An 11,119-nucleotide genomic window follows, 5' to 3' on the forward strand; every position below is an offset into this window, starting at 1 on the left:
TTTATTACTTGGACTTGTCATAGACCCATCCGACCTTCCGAACCCGCCTTTACGCATATAACTAGTTATGTGAACTTAGTTCACATAAATTAGGTGTAACAGGTCAAAATCTCTCAAAACCTTTAAAAATTAGAATGTTGGTCTAGTGAACCTTTATCCAATGAGTCCTCACACTCGGATAGGTATAAACCACATTCTATCCAGTCTACGCTTAATCTAGCGAACCGATTCTATTTTTCTAAAGTAACGGGTCGTGTCTAAGAAACTAATATATGACCCGTATACATTCTAACATATAACTAGTTATGTTCACTCCGGACTATAGAACCCCCCAGATATTCGGACTTGAGTTTTAATACTTTGACTTACGGCTTTTGTTATATTAAAATCGTTATCGGTTGAAAGCTAGCAAAAAGTTAAATACTCTTAACTTATTTTAGATTTAAAACTTGCGGTATGGCGAATACGCAACTTGGAACGGGTATTATATAAATGAGCCGCCTATGATAGCTCTAAATATAAGAACTCGGTTTAATCTGTTTTACTTGATAACTGAAACAATTGGGGGTTATTGGTATCATGTCCGGGCGTTCCGACTCATGTACTATTATGGCCATACGGAATAACGTATCGGGGTAGGCATACTGACTGTAAGACACGTTATTCAACTTTGGTGTATACCTTAATTATTATTGCACTGAAAATAATCAGCTTTGATCTCTGGTTCCCATTGTATGACAAGTATGTAAATCTGGTGACATGATAAAATCCTAAGAAATAGTAAATTATTACCTACGAGTTTTCTCTATGTATAAAGATCATTTTTGAAAAAACTATTTTCAAAATGAGCCAGTTAATTGTATTTACTAGCGAAAGCTGACGTATTTTCAAAAGATTGAACAGCAGGTACCGAACCTTGATATTAGGCTCGGAATCCGGGTCGACTATGATAAAGGCTATGGAATTTGCAACTCCTAGCTTAAGGCCTATGATGTCTAAAGCTCGTTTTATTAGATCCCACATGTGGGCTTGTATTTGAACACTTGTGTAAATTTTATTTATATATTCAGACTCTTAATGAATGAATATTTTTACTGATATACTTACTTCTGCTCCATTATAAAATTGTGATGTTATCCAATCGTCATGCTTAAACCCTACCCTTCCGGGCCCACCGGAAATCGGGCTATGACAAGCCACCCACCTCCTGTGTTGTTTCCCAGGCAAACACACACGATCCCCACCTCCATTATTTAGCGAGACATTCCCGAATCTCCAATGCAACCGGTACCTGGGGCACTGGTCGCGGTGTTACCCCGCGATGAGAACGTACTATCCGGACATGGGTACCTGAGGGTGTCCCGTCCACCCTTATTTAAGATAACTATTTCTGATTTGACCAGGGGCACAACTTTGTAGGGGCCGGGGTGCGCCCGACCCCTGAACTTTTTGCTCAGTAGTGTTCAATATGTAGTTTTCGTATAGAATTTTTTAGGTATATATGTTTTCGACCTCCCGGTTTTTTATTTTTTAGGTATATCCGTTTTCGACCCCCGATCGAAAATCTCAAGCTTTGTCTTTAGATTTGACCCTCAAATTTAATTCAGGGTGTTGTGTATCGCTACAAGATATTGAAACATAGTTTAAAATCATATCTTAAGTTCTTAAATTTTCTTAATAATATTTATAAAATATATATATTTCTTAAACAATAAGTGGTTGTTACAATCTTAAATGAAATCAGAATAAAATTTGCAGCAAAGCAATTAGATCATAGGGGAGTGGTTGTCCGACTTTCTCAGCGTGATATCATGTCGATCCTATATTTCGTTAATTATTAATATGCTAATAATAACATAGAACTATATATAATGCTTTCGTAAACAAATGCAAACGTGTTAAAGAAGAAACCAAGAAATATTTGGCCATCGCTTGGTTATATTCTACAAGTAACCACTATGATATAATATATTAGCTTGTATTCACGTTACAAGAAACTCTCGTAGATATTTTGGAAAAAAAAATCTCTCAATGCTTCACTAACAAGCTTAAAGTGTAATAACATTTTGACAACCGCTAGTATTGTTTTATTTGAAAAAAAAGCTAATCATGAATTTATTGATGATAATATTTTAATTGTTGTTTTAATTTAAAGTGTAATAACATATTTGCAAAAGATCAAATACAAATAATCTTAACATACTAAACATACAAATTGAAGGAAAACCCAAAAAGACAAGGTGACATTTTTTTAATTACCACCAACTATCAAAGTTACAACAAAAAATACCTAAAAAAACACATTTTTTTTAACATTTTTTATTAAAAAATCGCTACATTTCGTTAGCAAAAAAAAAAAAAAAAAAAAAAAAATTTTTTTTGTTGCTGCTACTAAAAGTAGCGATTTTTTAATAAAAAATGTTAAAAAAATAAAATAAAATAATTTGTGTGTTTTTTTTTATTTTTTTAGATTTTTTAGGTTTTTTTGGGGGTTTAGTTTTTAGCATTTTAGCTTGGGTTGGGGGGGGGGGGGTTAGGTTTTTTTTAGGTTTTTGGGGGTGTGGGGGGGGGGGGGGGGTTAGGTTTTTTTAGGTTTTTGGGGGTGGGGGGGGGGGTTAGGTTATTTTTTAGGTTTTTTGGGGGGTTTAGTTTTTAGCATTTTAGCTTGGGTGGGGGGGGGGGGTTAGGTTTTTTTTAGGTTTTTGGGGGTGGGGGGGGGGGTTAGGTTGTTTTTTTAGGTTTTTGGGGGTGGGGGGGGGGGGTAGGTTTTTTTTAGGTTTTTGGGGGGTGGGGGGATGGGGGGTTTAGGTTTTTTTTGGGGGTGGGGGGAGTGGTTAGGTTTTTTTAGAGGTATTTGTAGAGTAACTTTGATAGTTATTGATAATTACAAAAATGCCACCTTATCTTTTTGAGTTTTCCTTCAATTTGTATGTTTAGTATGTTAAGATTATTTGTACAAGAACTTTACCCATAACATATTAAGTCATTTATTTTAACATGGTTTTTCCTAGATTAGATTTCCTTATGAATTGGTGTTTTAAGCATTATAGCCTAGTGAAGATCGATATAATTAGATGATTCCGCTAATTATACGATAATACTCTAGGGGTTCGATAGTGATCTAAATTTGCTGTTAAAAAAATAATAATAAATACTATTCATTTATTTGTTTCTAGATTGAGTATGTAATAAATATCATACTTCAAATGACGAAAGATAGTAGTCCAGTTAAGTACATCCTCCCGCCAACCATCACCAACCTCTTTCGCTTTCTTCACTCACCAATTTCATTTCAACTCTTCAAGAAACCAACCCTCTTTCCTTTCTTATATGACCCTCCAAAACCCTAAAAAAACATTACCCCCAACAGACTCACTGAGTAACCCACCGAGTTCCACCCTATAAAAACCCTACTTTCAACCTTAACCTCTTATCCAATGTCCTTCGACACCACATCAATGTCAAGTGACCTCCCATTTCTCGGCCCAAGATCCGGCCCATCAAGCATGGACCTCCAACAACTCTCCCGCCGACCAAAACACCACGTTTCTCCTACGTTAGGCGAGCTCATGCAACTTGTCGGAGACTCCAACGTTGTTGTTCCGAACCAAAACAATGTTTTTGAAACACTTCATTCATCCCCTTTTGTTCTTTCTTTTAACAATCTTACTTATAGTGTCAAAACACCACGTAAGATCACACTTTCTAATGCTCTTAATGGTGGTAAAATATCCGTATCAAACACCAAAGTTTTGCTCGATGATATCTCCGGTGAGGCGCGCGAAGGCGAGATCATGGCGGTTCTCGGTGCAAGCGGGTCGGGTAAATCGACGTTGATCGACGCTCTAGCGAACCGGATTGCGAAAGAAAGGTTGAAAGGTAGTGTTATGTTAAACGGTGAAGTTCTTGAGTCGAAATTGCTTAAGGTTATTTCGGCTTATGTCATGCAAGATGATTTATTGTTTCCTATGTTAACCGTGGAGGAAACGTTGATGTTTTCGGCCGAGTTTCGGCTGCCGCGGACGCTTTCAAAGGCGAAGAAGAAAGCGAGGGTTCAAGCGTTGATCGATCAGTTAGGATTAAGGAATTGCGCGAAAACGGTTATTGGCGATGAAGGTCATCGAGGCGTATCGGGTGGTGAACGACGTCGTGTTTCGATTGGAATCGACATCATTCACGACCCGATTGTGTTGTTTTTGGACGAGCCGACATCCGGGTTGGATTCGACAAGCGCGTATATGGTGGTTAAAGTGTTGCAAAGGATTGCGCAAAGTGGGAGTATAGTTATTATGTCTATACATCAACCAAGTTACCGAATTATGAGTTTACTTGACAAGTTAATATTTCTTTCTAGAGGACAAATGGTGTTTAGTGACAACACATCTAAACTACCCGAATTTTTCGCGCAATTGGGAAACCCGATCCCCGAAAACGAAGATCGAACCGAGTTTGCTCTCGATTACATTCGAGAGCTTGAAATATCGGGTGCTGGTACCAAACCACTAGTCGATTTTTATAAATCGTGGTCGAGAAACCAAAACCGTGAAACAACCTTGTTTCAAGGAGCAAAGATGTCACTAAAAGATGCAATAAGTGCAAGCATTTCTAGAGGCAAATTAGTGTCCGGTGCAACAAACATAGACTCAAATCTATCATCAACAGTTCCAACATTTGCAAACCCTTTTTGGGTCGAAGTTGTTGTGATAGCGAAACGTTCGATGCTCAATTCGTGGCGATCGCCCGAACTTTACGCCATCCGGCTAGGTGCGATAGTCGTCACGGGGACCATACTCGCAACCATGTTTCGAAACCTCGACAACACACCACGGGGAATCCAAGAACGGTTAGGGTTTTTCGCGTTCGCGATGTCCACAATGTTCTACACTTGTGCGGAAGCAATCCCCGTGTTCCTTCAAGAAAGATATATTTTCATGAGAGAAACCGCGTACAACGCGTATAGGCGTTCGTCGTACGTTGTATCGCATTCGATAATCGCCATCCCTTCGTTAATCTTCCTCTCATTCGTATTCGCTTGCATAACCTTTTGGGCGGTCGGGTTAGCGGGTGGCTCCATGGGTTTTTTCACCTTCTTGATGTTCATATTCGCGTCGTTTTGGGTCGGAAGCTCATTCGTCACATTCCTATCGGGTGTCGTGGCGCATGTGATGCTCGGTTACACGGTTGTGGTGGCGGTGCTCGCGTATTTTCTTTTGTTCAGCGGCTTCTTCATCACACGCGATCGAATACCCGCGTATTGGTTATGGTTTCACTATATATCACTTGTGAAATATCCTTACCAAGGTGTTTTGCAAAATGAGTTTGATGATCCTAACAAATGTTTTGTGAGGGGGACTCAAATATTTGATAATTCGCCTTTAGGAGCAATTCCGGATGCAATGAAAGTGAATCTTTTGAAGAGCATAAGTCGGACACTTGGTGTGAATATTACTAGCTCGACTTGTGTGACAACTGGTGCGGATATATTGAGTAAACAAGGGGTTACTGATATTGACAAATGGGGGTGCTTTTGGGTCACAATTGCATTGGGTTTCTTGTTTAGAATCTTGTTTTATTTTGCTTTATTGGTTGGAAGTAAAAACAAAAGAAGGTAAACCACCCTATTACCACACATTTCCCCAAGCTGTAATTTATTTGTTCTCCTTTTGAGTTTTATTTGGTTTGAATTTAGTTTCTTTTTCATATGGGAAACTTATCTTTTCTAATACCAGGTATTTCTTTTAGCATTTTCAATGTTTGAAATGTTTAAGTTAGTTGCATATATGATATAAGCCTAGTCGTGTATTGGTGTATATTAGCGCAACCTTTCACGAGTTACTCAGAGATTCAATATTAGTCATGTCACGGGGGTCTACATGTCCGTAACATCTCACTATAAGTTTTTATAAAAACGAGATGTGTTGAAAATAAAGTATTTTCTAATCATGTAAGAAGCTTAGGAACGTGTTTGGATCAACATTTTGAAGGGTAGCCAAGTTGTATTCAAATGTAATATTAAGATAAACCGAGTTTTTATCTTTTATTATGCAACTTTTAATCATATTTTTTATATTATATATTGTTTTAAGGTTTATTAATATTATTTGTATTACTAAATACAAAAAGGTGAATAATAATGATGAATGATGTGTATGACATAAGTTGAATGACGGGTAAATTGTGAATAAGAAGTATAATACATGTTTTTAGAAAGCTAGATCAAACTCACGTCTAAATTAAAGTTTTTTTTTGTTGTATATGAGCTCAAGTCTAAGTGATATATACCGAGTTTGATTATTATCGTGGGTCTATTATTTATAAAAATAATACTTTTGTTTAATATATACTAGGTTATAACCTCATGTATTACACGGGTTGAATAAATGAATTTTATATACCAAATAATAAACCATTATCTTTTTAAAAGCCTCATTTATTGCACGGGTTAAAGAAATTTAATTTTATATATTAAATAATAAAATAAGTTATATCTATAAGAACCATATGTATTGTACGGGTTGAATAAATGTAATATTATATACCAAATAATAAAAGAATTATATCTTTAAAACCATTGTATTACACGAGTTGAATAAATGTAAAATTGTTTATCAAATAATAAAAAAGTTATATTTTTAAAAACCCCCGTGTATTACATGGGTTGAATAAATATGATTTTATATACCAAATAATTAAAAAATATATTTAAAAAAACTAACGGATTTTTTTTTATATTTAAAGTAGGAGAAGACTGAATATTACCCAACGGATTTTTTTATATTTAAAGTAGGATAAGAATGAATATTAATCTTTATTTATTTAGTTAATATAAGATTGAAAAATCATATAATTGAACAGGTGGAAGGTTGTATTATGATAAATCGGTTAATCGTACTGAATGATAAAGATAATAGTGATTATTGAACAACTTAATTAATCGAATTTAACAGAAACATTTGTGATGTTAGGCGGATTTTTTTTAATTATTTGAAAGTTAATATCAACTTTGGAATTCATATGAATTCTTATTAGATTAGATTAAATATTATTGATAATAAAAAATTGTATTAGATTAGATTTTAATAATAAGAATTTTAATAAAAATTGGTGAAATATGTTAAAATTATCCATGGAGCTAAAATGGTTATTAAATTATATATACATACGTAAAGCATCTAGTTTGTATTAATTTAGATTACGCATAGTATGTATCAAAACTATTTTAAACATATAAGGGCTGATGCCTACTGATATATTTAGTAAATTTTTATATTTTAACAGTAAGGAAAAGTTTTAAACTCAGGTTTTCAGTTTTGACCTTTTAAGCCTATGTGAAATTACCAAAATGCCCATACGGTGCATAGTATGGTTATAATTAATAAATTTCACATATATATGATACCCTACTGTAACTCAAGATGATATTTAATCTCTTTTATAACCTCTAAAATGACCAAAATACCCCTACAGGGCATAAATTGGTTTTAAATTCGTTTTGGGCATAATGGAAGGTATCCTACTGATATCACAACATATTTAAGGCATATTAACTTAGGAAACCTGTTCATGATTCTTTTGGTTACCCGTTACGCACTTTTCGCGTTCGGATCGGCTTATGTAACTAGTTTGCATAAATTAGCCGAAACGGGTCAAACCTTATCATTTTTATCTCAAAATCCAGAATGTGTTTAGTTTACCCTTATTACACAAGTATACAAGCTTGTCGGGTCTAAAACCACATTCTAATCCGGTTCTCGCTTAATCATGCGTTTTGAACCGTATCCTCCTTTAAAACTAACCGGTCTGAGCATAGGCTTAATTAAGACCCATTAGGAATCTAATAGGTTATTAAAAACCTTCGTCCCAGATTTAGGAGCCCAGTAAAAGCTATCTGTACTTGCTTGGTGGTATACGGCTGGGATAAATTGTATAAATTTGCTCAGGTAAATACTCTTAGCTTATTTTCCCTATACGGGCTTGGGATACGGTACTATAAAAGTACCGCTTGGTCGGGTGTATGTAGTCATTTAAATCGTACTGTGATTGATGTATTTACATAACCTGTTTCATATGTATTATTTGGTGTATGGCTTTTGGGGGTTAAATGACCATGTCCCGGATATCCTTGGCATCATTCATGAAATGGCCACGACCTAAGCACGGGGTGTAGGCGTACACCTGACAGATGCATTATGTAAAAACTGGTATCCCACTTAAAGGAATCAACCTTGTGGGCATTATACCTATGGTGTGTCAGTTAACTTAAGTCCGGCCCTACAAACCGGCCCTAATGGACGACAAATGAGTAAAACTGTATACAAGATTATTTTAATTGTCCCAAGTTATAAAAATATTTTTGCCGAAGTGCATTCAAATCAATTTTTAAACCATTTTCAAAATGAGTCAGTTAAGTTGTATTTACCAGTGTAAACTGACGTATTTTCTAAAAAGGCTAAGTGCAGGTACTAGACGAAATAGGCTGGCTACTCCAGGCATCATTACTCAAGTCTCGCAAGCTTTAGATGCCTTTAAAGTCTGTTGAACAGTTTCCTCTTTATTTTGATCCTCCTGTGGATATTACTCAACCATGATGTGATACTTAATATTACACTTTTATTTGGTTGAAATAAAAATCTATCTCTTGCTTCCGCTGTGCATTTAAATATTGTGTTGTTTGACTATGATGATATCAACTACGTCACGATACTCCCCACCGGGCCCACTGGTGACACGTGGAAAATAGGGGTGTGACAGGTTGGTATCAGAGCCAACATTAAGTGAATTAAACACTAGCCTTTTGTGTTTAATCTCAATGACACAGAAGCACATTTCTTAACCTTATGAGTCTAGACTTAACATAGGAATACTCCCAACTCTATTCGGAGAAATATTGTTTTCAATTCTATATATTCTAATATGTCGCCAAGCAAAGAAGCCATAATGGAAATTCTCCCCATTTGAAGCCTAGGGAAGGCCGAGCTTCGTAATGCGACTAGGATTAGCGTGCAACCAAGGGGAAAACATTCAGAAATAAAATGAAGAAGAAACTCCTTTTGCTAAAGATCGTTTCCTTAGAAGTCCTTATAAGGATATATTTATCTTTCAGTCCCTTTGAGGACAACATTATTCCTTAGAAGTCTCGTTTAGGGCAACCATGTACCTGTTTAAATTTTAATGGGACAGTTAGATTTAAAATAACGTTCCTATTATAAGATCTACCATTATTATAACATGGCAAAATCTAAAAAGGACAAGACCTAGCTCATGTGTCATTTAAGACAGGGCCAAGATGGTAGTTCCACAATTAGATTCAGATCCTTGATAACATCTCAATTTAGGATTGTTCTGCGTTAAATATTAAAAGAATCTTAAAGGAAAAACCTAGCCTAAATGTCATTGCAGACATGGCCAAGATGGTAAAACCTAGCCTAAATGTCATTACAGGCATGGCCAAGATGGTAAAACCTAGCCTAAATGTCATTGCAGACATGGCCAAGATGGTAGAACCTGTCCAAAAGATTCCAAATTCTTGTTAACATCTGTAAGTATGTTAACATGCTTGGCAAACTGTGATGTGATAAAATCACACAGGCCATCTTAAAATTGGGTTAATGTAATTTCCCTGTAATTATGTAACCATCCCTTAAGGATGAGGTGCCTACGGGCAATAATTAACGTCCTCTGGGACTAAAGACAGTGGTAGCCTACAACTCCTTGTCAAGAAAAGGTAATAAACTTGGATTCAGACCCTAATACCTCGATTCTGAGAGAATCCTGGTTATAAATTAAACTTGTCTATGTGACTAGGCCTTTTGTGCTAATATTAAACTGTAATATAGGATTGTAATAAAAATCTTGAATAAAATAAATATCATTCCTTTCCTGCCAGTATTTATATTAAAAAGAGTCTCAAAGGGTATAACCTAGCTTGAATGTCATTAAGGACCTGGCTACGATGGTAAGACCTGTTTAAAGAGATTCAGATCCTTGTTAAACACCTAAAAACGTGTTAACACTCCTGACAATGGGTGATGCGATGAAATCACACTTGTCATCCTTATATTAGAAATCTTCCAACCCCTCATTTAGCCTAATGATCAATAGGAATCATGACTAATAAACGTCGAACATGATGTACACATCTAAACATCCATCTGGGATGTATACCTACGGGTAAGGATGTATATATGAAAAAGATAGTTTCATTTCATAACTTCTTGTCAAGACAATGAACTATGAAATTTTCCGATCCAAAGGAATCATTGATTATGTTTTAAAATTTCCCTAGTGACAAGGCCTCTGTGCCACCAAAAGTCCTTTGGAACAAGCCCTTGTGCTATATAAAATGTCGGTACGACATTGACAGTTGTGACTTATATCCCCTGTCTAATAAATATGAAGGATTATATTCCGTTTAAAACGCCAAAGATGGTTTATTTAAAAACCTAGGCAAAACATAATCAAATAAATACTATCTATTGGCCTATATGGTTGGTTTACACCATGGCTATTTAATCATCAAGTTCGACAATTCAGCAAATTATTACTGCTTGGTTTGTAGTCTGCAAAGCTTCATCATGGCCGACTCCTCTGAAGCTCACAATCGTCCCGTTGATCAGAATAAGGATGCAAGACTGAACTTAACGGGCACCGAGTTACAAGCTATGTTAAATATAGCCGTAAACAAAGCAATGGACCGAGTATTTAAGGATCATAAGCGGAAGTGCAAGAATATCCCAAATAAGGGTTACAAAAAGGGTAAGACTAGTCCAATTTATAACTAGTCCAAGCCAAATGAGGTAAAACCCAAATGTAAAACCTACGGGAAAACAGCACTTCGGAAAATGTATCCAAAAGCAAATCATGAGATGTGGCATCTGTAGGAAGACAGATCACAAGACTCATGAATGCAAGGACTTGAAGGACGCCACATGCTTTCGTTGTGGCGAGAAGAGGCACATAAAGACCCGCTGCCCAAAGAAGGCGACTAAAGAGAAGGGCATTTGGAATTCACAAGCTAAGCCTTATGAGAAAGACACAAATCTTTGGAGTGCCAAGATAGAAAGGACGCAACCTGCTATGGTTGTAAGGAAATCAGGCACATCGAAAACTAATTACCCAA

At 36.0% G+C, this 11,119-nt stretch overlaps 1 protein-coding gene across 1 annotated transcript; it reads left to right on the plus strand.

The window, feature by feature from the left end:
- Positions 1-3,352: 3,352 nt before the first annotated feature.
- Positions 3,353-5,744, plus strand: LOC110898274 (ABC transporter G family member 20). Its single transcript, XM_022145037.2, has one exon. It carries the CDS (start codon positions 3,438-3,440, stop codon positions 5,610-5,612), a length of 2,175 nt encoding a protein of 724 aa, XP_022000729.1. The 5' UTR covers positions 3,353-3,437; the 3' UTR covers positions 5,613-5,744.
- Positions 5,745-11,119: the final 5,375 nt, after the last annotated feature.

Source organism: Helianthus annuus, chromosome 13, assembly GCF_002127325.2.
Source record: "Helianthus annuus cultivar XRQ/B chromosome 13, HanXRQr2.0-SUNRISE, whole genome shotgun sequence".
Taxonomy (NCBI): domain Eukaryota; kingdom Viridiplantae; phylum Streptophyta; class Magnoliopsida; order Asterales; family Asteraceae; genus Helianthus; species Helianthus annuus.